Below are 12,699 nucleotides of genomic sequence, written 5' to 3' on the forward strand. Positions count from 1 at the left end.
TCACTTCTGAATAGGATTCACTTTACTTTTTTTTTGGCTGACATAAATATAACTGTTTGAATGGTTTCCCTATTAACTGTAAATGCATAACATTTCATCTTTATTCTTCAAATGTCAGGTACTAAACACAAACAGTTAATATTCTTCCCCGATAGTTGTTTGATCTACTGAGTCTTTACCAAGCTTTACTATTACCTCCTGTTGGATGTGATGGAAATTGTTTCAATCCTTTCCCTGATCTTAATATCCTGAAACTTCCATCACATCCAGCCCGGAACAGGTGCCGCTAATCCCTAATAATGATCCGTACTTACTGTGTCGACTACACTAAGACGTTTATCAGCGCCAAGGGACCACACCATTTGCCCCGACTTGCTCAATACAAGTCCCCACAGCCAGGCTCTCTACTTCAAGCCTATAGATTCGCTGCGGAATCCCGACACAGTAGCTCACTCCGCAAACAAACTCTCTCCGATTCCACTAATGCTCTGGTTTCTGGGAAAGCACCCTAATCTCCAAGCGAGAAATTAATGTAATTCCATCCACAGTCCTTCGGCAAGATAACAAAATATTTGCCATAAAACACATGTGAATTTCATGCTAATAAACTTTAAAGGGGTGGGTAGGACAGTGGCCTATCAACTCCACCTAGATAACAATAACGGAGTAAACAATAAAAAAGGAACCAATTACTTTACTCGATATCTTGGTCTCACCAATGAGTAGCGAATGAACATTGCTCCCAATCTGAAAGAACTGGAAGGAATGAGCCAATGAGATATGAAACTGAGTTAACCAATCAGGAAGGGACGTGACGTAACCAATCAGGAAGGGACGTGACGTAACCAATCAAGTATTACAGCTATTCAGTGCCTTCTCAGCCGCCTTTAAATCTATTACCGATGTTTTCAGTGTGAAAATTCATATTTCAGCCAATCGAAATGCACATTGCATCTTTGATCGGCCTGTAGTCCAATGAAATGTTTCGTTTTATACTGCCACTCGCTTGCTCGCCAATCAGTATTGTTTTGACAGTCCGAGCTGGAACCAATCATGAAGTTTTCCCGTGATCCCGCCCATGCGGCCAACGGGCGGCGCGCTTTGATTGGAGTGTGGGTGGGAAGGAGCAGGCGGGTCCTGTTGGAGTGCGGTTGTCGGGTTGAGGCCGGCCGGGTGCTGACAGGAAGGTTGGGCGAGCACCAGCAGATGGTGCGAAGAGAGAGCGAGCGAGAAATTTAAATAGTGCTGCTGGAGCGGCGAGGGAGCGTCAGAGCCGTCCTCCCACACTCACCGCCCGCACCGCAGGCAGAGTGGTTGCCGGCCGTCGGAGGCCTCTGTGGCGTGGGCAGAGCGCCGGTTCGCTGCCTGGGGACGATGTCAGCCCTGCTCTGTGCTGATGCCCTGCTTCGAGGAAGACCGCTGTGGGCCCAGCGCCGACCCCTGGGTAACCGCACCTGATTTTCGTTCCAGTCTCGCAGACCCGGGCTCCAGCCTTCACGGCCTCTGCCGCTCGCTTTTTGACCAACGCGCCTCTCCCCTGTCTCATTCCTTCGGGTTGCCAATTTCTCGGACCGTGACTGGGTAACGGGACGCCTCTGGGGTGAGAGGAGGGGGGGAGGTGGGAAAGAAAGCGGACCGTGGGAGAGACACCGTCCGCCCATGGCTTTCATAATGAAGAAGAAGAAATTCAAGTTCCAGACGAGCTTCAACCTGGAGGAGTTGGCCGCCGTTCCCTTCGTCAACGGTGTGCTTTTCTGTAAGATCCGCCTTCTGGATGGAGGCGATTTCACCCAACTTTCATCCAGGTAAGTTTCCGCAAGCCGAGAGCAACGGATAAGGGGAGATTTTCTTGGAGCATTAGTGGGGAAAGAAGTGGCAGACGGCGTTGTCTAAAGTTAGGGGAAATCATGAAAATAGGTTATTGCGGAAGCTAAGTATTAGCTTTGTTAAAAGATAAAACTTCCATGTGGCTCAAACTTGACCTCTAGAACTGTTTGGAATCAGTAGCAACAAAACCTTCTGTGAAAGATTTGAGTGATATTTCAAGATTCTGACCCTGTATCTGGCTATTTGGTGAGTGAGGTTTAAAAATATGACTAGACATAAAATTAAAACAGGATGTAGAGACGAGAGACTGTCCAGTCCACACTGGCAATTATGCTTCACTCCAGAATCCTTTTATCTTTCTCAATTTGCAACTTATTTGTTTGTATTTGGCCTTGATATTGGCACAATTAATCACTACAACAGCAATTTACAAAAAGCTTCACCAGGACATTGCTTGGAATGGAGTGCCTTAGTTATGAGGAGAGACTGAAAAGGCTAGGTTTGAAATGGGAGAGGCTGATGCGATGGTCCTAATTGAGATGTGCATTATTATAAGGGTAGATGGAAAGAAACTTTTAGCGATAGAGGGGTGTCTAACACCGAAAGGCTCGAGGAGAAGATGTTTTGAAGGGATTCTGGAATGTGCTTCCTGAGGAGGTGGTAGAGAGAGGGGCAATTTTAGGAAACATTCATATAAACTGAATCGGCAAGGCATAGAAGGCTACTCAGCAACTGCTGGTAAAGGAGAATTATGTGGATGGATACTTGATTGATGGGCTGAAGGGCCTCTTTTTTGTGCGTTCTGTATGACTGTGACAAAGTAAATTGAGTGCTGAGTCAAGGATAGAGTCTGAAGTTTAGGGAAGTTGTATTAAGAGCAGGCTATCCTCTGGTCAAACCACCCAGTTACATTGCGTTCTGTTCACTAAGACGAAAGAAATTCAAACAGGCTAAGCAGTGAAAATGTTAAATTGAGTAAAATGTTGAAGGGTGTAATATTGAACAAAATAGTGGAAGACTTGATATTTTAATTCTTGGCACTGATACTGGAAAATGATATTCAGGAACATAAGATTATTAAACTCTGAAAGGTTAAGCAAGCTCAAGCTTTTCCTTTGGAGCAAAGGAGGCTGAGAGGAAATTTGATAGAGCTGTATAGAGAGATAAGTGGCATAGGTAGAGCTTTTTTTCCCAGGGTGGAAATGGCTGATATGCAAGGGTATAGTTGTAAGGTGATGAGAGGAATGTATTGAGTGAGATATCAGAAGTATGCTTTTGACATGGAGTGCGTCGATGGTATAGGCAAGTACATTAGGGACACATAAGTGACTTTTGGGCACATGGTTGAAAGACGAAGTTAAGGGTTCGTGGGAAGGAAGGGTTACATTGATCTTGGAGTAGGTTAACAGGTCAGCACAACATGGCCAGCACAACATGGCCAGAAGGGCAAGTTCGTTATTTTATTTCCTATCTCAATTTAGAAAATAACTCCATAGATTAATGGGCATGAAGTCTGATATCAAAGATTCGGGACTGATAGCAAGTTCATTTATGTTGTACTGTTATGGTGCCTGATGCCTGGCTGGTGATGAGGTTTTCTAGATTGAAAGGATTTGACTGAGAGACAGAAGATGTGTTTATGAGGAAGATTGCAAACAAATCCATTAAGAAATTCAGTAGAGTGTAATGAAAATTTGGAACTAGCTACCACACAAAGTCATTAAAACAAATAATGCATTTAAAGGAAAGTGAAATAAGTGCATGAAAAGAGCAAGAAGTGTGTGTGGGGGGTGAGATGACAGAGATGGAAGGAGAGTCGTGCATATCAAGACCAGAAATCAGTTGAGTTTAATGGGTTCTTTCTGTGCAGATTGGCCTGTGAGCTGGATTTGGGGTCAGCTAGCAGAGAATGGGTATAAAGTTGATTGGGAGACTCTTTAAAGACAGCTTTCACGTTTGTTTTGGCTTGCTTCAATGTAAACACTTCACCCACCACCCCTTTTGTTTCCCAAGGAACTGTTTGTTACATTTCAGTCCAGATACTGAAGGTGTGCAACTTGCTCCTGACTGATTTACTTCCTTGACCATTTTCTGTATGATAAAGCCAGTCCATAATTGCCACCTCGTTCAATGGCACATTTGTAAGCAAATCTTAGACCTTCTGCTCTTTCAGAGTCTATTTCACACTCATAGAAGCATATACTTCCTTAACTTGGCTTCAGAATATGATTCCAGGCTAAATTCACCAATGTGTCCAGCAGCAAACATTGCTGCTTCCTTTTTGTATTTAGAGAAAAGTGAGAGTTGGGCTCACTGAAGCACGTCCATGTTTCTACTGTGTGTGTGCATTGACCTTGAATCTGTTAATGCTTGATCAAGTCTGCACTTTTGAACTAACTTTAATCTTTTTGTAAAACATTTAGTTTTGTTTAAGGCTCACTTGTCTTGTGCAATTAATATTGAATTTGGAACAGTTTTTTTTTAGAGTGCTCCAAAACACAGATTTTGATGAGACTGGCTTATTACTGAACTGTCCTGTATGTCCTAATAAATATGGGAGCATAAATTCCTTAGTTTGTGTTTTTTATATATTTTGAATTTTTTGATTAACAAAACAACTCACAATAAATGCAGCTCTTTTTGCTCAGTCTTGTTCATAGCAAAGGGAAAAATACTTGGTTGTCAGCAATCATGTTGCTTTCAATGGACAACTGATATTGAATTGTTGATGGGGACATGGTCCACATGTACATTTTTATTTGAAACAAAGTTGTGTTATGGAAGCAGAAGGTGATACTGTTAGCATGAAGTGAAAGCATATTTTCCAAAACATTCAACATAAAACAGGTGCTAAAGTAACTGAAGCATCAAAGTCTTGAGTCTGAACCCCAACATGGCAGCAGAAGCAAGTGATCATGAAAACAGCTGCATTATCAGTAAAACATCAATTGGTTCACATATTCTTTGCAAGGAACAAAACCTCATTTCTACCATATCATCAAAGTCAATATTTCTTGTTTAAATGAAGTAGCTACAATCCTTCATTTAATTATTCTGGCCTCCCTCAATATTAGTCTGTTAGTGTCAGCTGCAGCCTAAACAATAACTGAAATGTGAATGACTTTTTCAAAAAAACCTCAGTTTTGTGTATGCTTTAAAATCCTGGTTATATCAACAATCTACAAAAGTTTGGTGTAACTTGTTTAGAACTGTTTGAATGGCCTCAAATCTATTTTTGTATGGTGATTGATTTTAGCAGCAGATTATCTTTCCATTGATAGGTTTCGGGTTGATCACGGACCTTGTGAATGTCACATCCACTTTCCTTTGCTCATGGGTGATTAGGAATATATTGGCTTGCAGGGATCTGTCTGTTTCCATTTAACTTTCTACATTTTGCAGATTTAATAAACATGAATTGGATAGGTATATGGACAGGAAAGGAATGAAAGGTTATGGGCTGAGTGAAGGTAGATGGGACTAGGTGAGAGTAAGCGTTTGGCACGGACTAGAAGGGCTGAGATGGCCTATTTCCGTGCTGTAATTGTTATATGATTATATGAATCTTCAGTTCACATGAGCTTGTAATGCTTGTGGTCTTAACTGAGCACTTGAGATAAAAGATGAGATATTGTATCATTGTGTGCATCTCAAGTTCTTTAATGTTAACATTAAGATTAAAGTAGTTTGTCACATGTACATCAAGACATACAGTGAAATACCTCGTTTGCATCAACAACCAATGCAGTCCAAGGATTGTGTTGGGAAGCGCATGCAAAGTGTCGCCACACTTTCAGTACCATTATAGTATTCTCTCAACTCACTAACCCTCACCGTACATCTTTGGAATGTGGGAGGTAACCTATGCTATCATAGGGCAAACAAACAGACAACCGTGGGAACTGAGCCCTGATCGGTAATCATTGTAAAGTGTTGCGCTAATCAGTGTGCTGCTCCCTAATTATCAGTTGTTATGCTTCAGAAAAAAACCTTTCACTTCATCAGATTCTATATATACATTGTACATCTGGCCTGCTGTCTATAAACTAACTATTTTGTAGATTGTTATCCTATAGAGCCACACCATGCATAACAAATTTTTTTTGTACCTTCTCTATTTTCTGTTTTGCTGACTCATCTGCGTAGCCTTGTGCTCAAATTGTTATTTTGTTTTTGAACATGAAGTTACTAAATGAGAACTGGGAGATATCTCATTGAGGTTGGTGGAGGAAGGCATTAAACTGAGTTCAGTCTTGACTTAAAACCAAATAGGAAATGTGGCAATACCTGTTCAATTTCCTGTTGTTAGCCCATGGTTTGAGGAGAACATTTATTCCTTCATATCCCAATATGCTGATATTGGCTCTCAGTTCCATAGTGAAATGATCATCCTGGCCTGTAACTTTTTTTGTAGAACAGAAGGAAAAACAAAGAATTGCTGAGAGCATCTTGTGTTTTAGAAGCCATGCTATATATCTTGTGTTTCCAAATCTCCCCTCTACGACAGTGGCTCATTAATTACATCCAGTGACAATTATAAACTGAAAGCTTATTTTCAGTTGAACTACTAAAAAGTACTTGATTGTCACCTGTCCACGGTCAATCATTGCATATACTGGTTCAGTAATGGTTAGCAGCTATCACTAGTTTCGGAGCTATATGGGTCGTTAGTCGATAAACATCTCAAAACTACTGGAAACATCATTTAATTGTAGGCAGCATAGGTTCTAGCAATGTGCATGAAGTACAGTTTGTTCAGTGGCTTAATTTTAGAACTTGAGATGTTTGTCTTGTTGTTAATCAATGTTAAAGGATTTAAGTAATTGCAAAATCAATGCTATTAAGTTCTGTCAAATTTTTTGATCTGTAGTTAATTGCATTCTCAATACAGGCTTTTCAGTTTTATAAAACTTGGCAGTCATCTGTGTTTCATTGCAAACAATTTAAGTTTAAATCTATTGATTATTAAAAGTTTAGACAGGAAGTTTCCACCATGTGGAAAAAGGAAACTGCCTAATTATATTAATTCTGGTTTATTTAAACAAGATGCTATCTTTATTTACTGTAACTTTAATATTTTTGCTGACCTTTCTTCGGGCTAATGCTCATTTAGTGTTTCAATTAATTAATGAAATATGCAGGAATTAGAATGGTCATTTATTTGCTGTAATTATGTTGCCAAATCTGAAAAAGAAAGCTCCTGCCAAGTAAGTGTCCAGGGAAATTGGAGCCATCCTGATAGAGCTGTTCTGCTAACAAAACTGAGATGGGGTGAGCAGTGGGTGTCCGATACCTCTTCAGAGAAATGGTATACTTGGCTTGCTTTGGTTAATATCTCAGTGTTGATTAGCTTGGATTTAATTGGGGGATAATAGTTGGTGGGAATGGAACATGGAACAGTATGGCGCAGTGCAGGCCTTTCAGCTGAGAACTAAGTGAAGACAATTCCTCAAGTAACTGTGCTAATGTTGAATGAGGCCAAAGTTAATATCATGCTCTGCATTTTGTTATGAAAATGTTATTCAGGTTTAAATTTCCTTCACAAAAGGAAACTTGAAAGTTTCCTGCTGTTTCAGATTTTATTCCCTTCTACAGTGTGAATGTTGAAATAATTGTGTGGATCGATTGAGAATAGAGGGCAAAAGGGAGGTGCTGTGTAATTATGGAATGCAGTCTGTTTTTAAGTCACTAACAGAATATGGGTGTTGCAGACAAAATCAGCCTGTTCTATTTGAGAAGATGGAGAGCCAGCCTGGATAACTGCTGTCCTTATGGTTAGAGAGCTTTCACAAAATGTTGGGTTGCCGATCCTGAAATGGAATTATGTGATTTTTATTTTTAAGTTAGAAATATTTGTGACCTGTAGGGGAGGTTTGCATGAGCTTGCTGCTTTTAGCTTCCTGAATATAAAGGTTGCATTTGAATGAAGTGTCCAAGTCTCGAGTGGCTAACTTCTACCTTGTTTATTAATGAATCAAGGGCAACATTGGCATTTCTACTGAAATTATGATAAGCTGCTGTTCTGATCTGTTGTAGACCATGTGTTGGTCAGGGAATTCCAGGATTCAAATCCTTCAGTGATGAAGAAATGGCAAAGTATTTCCCATCTGACCCTCTGATATCCCCCAATGAGGACTGGCATATCGACCTCCAGTTTTCTCCTCTCAAAGTCAATAATCAGCTCTTTGGACTTGCTGACATTGAGTAAGAGATTGTTGTGGCACCACTCATCCAGATTCCCGATCTCCCTCCTGTATGCTAATTCATCACCAGCTTTGATTCAGCAGACAACTATGGTGTCATCAGTTAACTTAAATATGGCATTGGAGCTATGCTTGGCCTCAAGTCATAAAAGTAGAGCAGGGGGCTAAGCGCACAGCCTTGTGGTGCACTTGTGCTGATGAAGATTGTGGAGGAGTTGTTGCTGATCCAATTGCACAGGGAGGTACGTATTGAGACCAAGCTCTTGAAGCTTATTGATTAGTTTTGAGGGGATGATAGTATTGAATGCTAAGCTGTAATCAATAAAGAGTATCTTGATGTATGCATCTTCATAGTCCAGATATTCCAGGGTTGATTGTAGTGCCAATGAGATGGTATATGCTGTGGATCTGTTGTGCCAGTATGCAAATTGGAGCAAATCCAAATTGCTTCTGAGGCAGAAGTTGATATGTTTCATCACGCTCTCTAAGCACTTAATCACAGTGATGTAAGTGCTGCTGGATGATAGTCATCAAGACAAGTTACCACATTCTTCTTTGGCACTGGTATAATTGAAGCCTACCTGAAGTAGGCTGGTGCCTCACAATATTGAAGCAAGAGGTTAACGATACAAGTGAATGCTCCGGCCAATTGATCAGCACAGGTCTTTAGTACTCCCATCTAAGCCAGGTGCTTTCCAATGGCTTCACCCTCCCAGAAGGTTTCTCTCAGGCAGCCTCAGACAGAAATCTCAGGGTCATCGGGGGCTGTGGGAGTTCGTGAAGGTTCCTCCATGTTTTGATGGACAAAGCAAGCATAGAAGGCATTGACCTCATCTGGGAGTGAAGCCTTGTCACCTGCTTGTGTGTCCATTTGATCAAAATTTGCAATGTTTGCTTTTTCTTCCATTGATAACTGAACTAACTAAACTCGGAGCTCAAGGAATTTAACTTTTGAATCGTAAGCACAAAATACTCTGCAGATGCTGGGGTCAAAGCAACACTCACAACACGCTGGAGGAACTCAGCAGCTTGGACAGCATCTGTGGAAACGATCAGTCAATGTTTCGGGCCGGAACCCTTCGTCAGGACTGAAGAGGGAAGGGGCAGAGGAAACCCGACGCAGATTGGAGGACCGCTCCGTCGAGCACCTCCGCTCCGTCCGCCACAATAGATAGGATCTCCCGGTTGCCACCCACTTCAACTCTGCTTCACATTCCCATTCGGATATGTCCATACATGGCCTCCTCTACTGCCATGATGAGGCTAAACTCAGGTTGGAGGAGCAACACCTCATATACCATCTAGGTAGTCTCCAGCCCCTTGGTATGAACACTGAATTCTCCAACTTCCGATAATTCCCTCCCCCTCCCTTCCCCTATCCCAATTTCATTCTGCCCCCTTCCCCAGCTGCCTATCACCTCCCTCATGGTTCCGCCTCCTCCTCCTACTCATTGTGCTTTCCCCTATTCCTTTTTCACCTTTCCTGACTATCCCCTCCCTGCTTCTTTCCCCACCCCTTTATCTTTCCCCTTACTGGTTTTTCACCTGGAACCTACCAGCCTTCTCCTTCCCACCCTCCCCCCACCTTCTTTATAGGGCCTCTGCCCCTTCCCTCTTCAGTCCTGATGAAGGGTTCCGGCCCGAAACGTCAACTGATCTTTTCCACGAATGCTGCCCGACCTGAGTTCCTCCAGCGTGTTGTGAGTGTTGATTTAACTTTGAATGATTAGTCAGTGATCAACTACTCACTGTTAGATTATCTTGATTTAACATCTCATTATAGAAAAATCTTTATTTCTGCTTAGATTATTTTGTTCATGGATACACTGTCAAAAGTAACATTGGGAGTAACTGGACCCAACTAATGGATGGTTTTGTGACTAGAGTGTAACAGTTTACATTGTTAACAGGAAAATTATTCTGGACAGAATCCAAAACTGCAGTTATAAATGTTGTCCCACATGTTAACAAGGTTTCAAACGTGTCAAAAGCAAATTTTTCTCACTATGTACTTTAAAAAAAAATCCCTCCCTGTTAAGAATAACTTGCAGCATAATACTCTACATAAGAACTGGACTGATATTTCTTAGTGGATAATTGGAGTAAAGTTCAGAAACAAAAGTACACTAAAGTTTCCTGAAAGTTTGTCAAATTAAAACTCCAGCTGGATAAAATAAGGTTCTAAATATTTGTTTAGTATCCTTTTTTTTAAAAGCTACTGCTTTTCACAAAGGATGGTATTTGTACTCATCGATTTCCCTAGCTGTGTAATTTGGAAAAAAAGCATTTAAGCCTAAAACAGAGCAATTCAAATAAAATGAATTTCTTTTTCTTAGTCCCTCTGAGTCAAGGATACTCTGCTTCCAAACCAGTTCTCATTGGAAGATGCCGGTTTGCGTGGGTTGTGTTTGCACATTAGCCATGACACGTTTTTGGGGGATTGGCATCTTGAGCCAATGAAAAATGAAGTCCAAGATGATTGCAGACTGAACTCTTCTGAATAGTCATGACAGGCATTTTTAAGTGGACACAAAAACAATCAGCACTTCTGCATGAACACATTCAGTCTTGCTCACGGCTTCTGCCTCACACCCAGCCCTGATTCTGACCCTGTTCATTTCTCTGCTGCTTTGGTCCCCTCCCTCTCTCCTCTCCAGTTGCTTCTTGCATCTTGGCTTCTTTCCTTGCTGTCCGGTTACTGACCATCTTGCAAGAATACCCTCTAATTGCCAATCGCAGTTTTTCCCCTTCTCATTCCCACCGCCTCAGAGTACACCATCTAAAACTGGGGTCTTAACCCACCTGCTATTATATAGAGAAATACAGTTGGAGATCCCTACTCATACATAGGTTATATACTTTAAATATGCCAGTTAAGCACATTATTTATTGTTTATAGAAAGAAGGGCAGATGCACAGGGCACTCTGGTTATGGTCTTAAGACTCCATATAGTTGTGAAAACGTTCCTCTTGCTTTTCTAGTTGCCTGCTGTTACCTGAATGTTACCCTGTGGTCTACGCAAGGAAAATCCAGATCCCTCCCAATACCTCTTTAATGACTTGACAGTTCTTGTTGTATAAATTCTATGCCTTTGTGGATCCCCAGTGTGTCCCCTCTTGCTTTTTATCCCTGGCCTTATATTATTATTAACTTTTGATTTTCTCTTCTGTCCTTTCATTCCAGTAGTTGATATTAAAAAGCTGAGGCAACTGATCCATGGTACTTTTTCTTTGCAGCCCGTTAACCTCTTCATTTGCTCTCTGCCCCGTAAACCAGTTCTCAACCTTGGTTCATATTTAACTTCACATGATGTCATAATGTGAACGTTAAGTTTTGGAACTGGATCTTCATACATGCTTTAAAATCCAAATGCATCATCTTCACAGATTTCCCTATTTAATGCTGGATAGAATCTCAAGACAATTCAGATTGGCTGACACCAATACTTTCTTACAAGTTATATCTGATTCAAAGTTTTAGAACTTTAATTTTTCTAGTTCAACATTGTAAACGAAATGCGCTCAGTTTGGGCAGTTTTAACCTGGACAATTAAAATTGTAAAATATAGATATTCTAAAAACAGAATTTTAAAATGCCATTTGCTTAACTTTGAGAATTACAGAATTTGTATATTTTTTTAAGTTGCTGATGCATAATCTCAACCCAAAATGTGGACCATCCCTTTGCCTCCACTGCTGAATTCTTCCTGCAGTTTATTTTTGCTAAAGGTTCCAGCTTCTGCAAATCTGGTGTCTCCAGTAATGAAAATGGCATAGTTTCAATTGAGAAAATATCACCTCAGTTAATTGTATGCAGAACATTTCTGATTGCTTTTCAGTAGCTGCAAATGGCATGGAAGTCGGGGTGGAGGGAAACTGGATGATTCAGTGACTTGGGTGTTTGCTGTGAATTTTAGTTTGAATGCAGTTTAAAATAATTGCATTAGTCTCTTTGTGTTCCTGTGTATATTAAGTCAAAGATACTAGGACAGTGGTAATCTACATTGTGAGGGTGTGAAATGGGCTGATAACAGCTCATAGTCTCTAAGTGCTTGCAGGTTAACTCTGAAATGAAAAATTATTAATTTGATACTTTTGAGATCAGGTGGAGTATTAATTGAGTTCTTGCTTTGTGTTTAAACATGCCATGCATAACCTTTATGGGCAGGGCATATCCAATGCCTGAAATAAATACTACCAGCATGACCACCCTTCATTTTTTTTAATGAGTAAGCTAGGATTCTAGTGAGTTGGGTACAACTGTTTTAATTCACATGTTTGAGAGGATTTGATTATGAGAAGCCCTCTTTAAGAAATACAATATTAAAATATATGCATCTTGTCTTCTGATCCCATGTTTTAGCTAAACCGTGTTCCTAGATCAGCGATGAGACTGAATTAAACAGATTGGAAGTTTGCCAAACATATTAGGCTGACGATATCACTTATTTTTGGAAACTGATCTTTCTCTTGATTCAAGTGGGTAGTGACTCCTGGCTCCACTTGGCTCCTCCTTCAAGCAGCTGTGCGAAATTGAAAGTCACCAGTGTGATTTTTGGTTTTTCCTTTTTTAAAAAAAAAGCTTTGCTGTTTTAGGATTGTTGCTGAATTAATTGGATTAAGATTTTGGTTGTGTGTGTTACGAACATTGATATTGTTGAACTTGCAG

The 12,699-nt window shown here is 40.7% G+C and overlaps 1 protein-coding gene across 2 annotated transcripts in view; it reads left to right on the plus strand.

Moving 5' to 3' along the window:
* The first annotated feature begins 1,090 nt into the window (after window positions 1–1,090).
* LOC134359862 (early estrogen-induced gene 1 protein-like) overlaps window positions 1,091–12,699 on the plus strand; it is a 106,119-nt gene continuing 94,510 nt past the window's right edge. The window contains exon 1 of one of the 2 annotated variants that reach the window (XM_063073624.1): window positions 1,091–1,805. In XM_063073624.1, the coding sequence (XP_062929694.1) occupies window positions 1,660–1,805 (146 nt within the window). In that variant the 5' untranslated portion in view covers window positions 1,091–1,659. The remainder of the gene's footprint in view (window positions 1,806–12,699) is intronic. The other variant, XM_063073625.1, reaches the window with a different exon arrangement.

This window comes from Mobula hypostoma, chromosome 21 (genome assembly GCF_963921235.1).
Source record: "Mobula hypostoma chromosome 21, sMobHyp1.1, whole genome shotgun sequence".
Classification (NCBI taxonomy): domain Eukaryota; kingdom Metazoa; phylum Chordata; class Chondrichthyes; order Myliobatiformes; family Myliobatidae; genus Mobula; species Mobula hypostoma.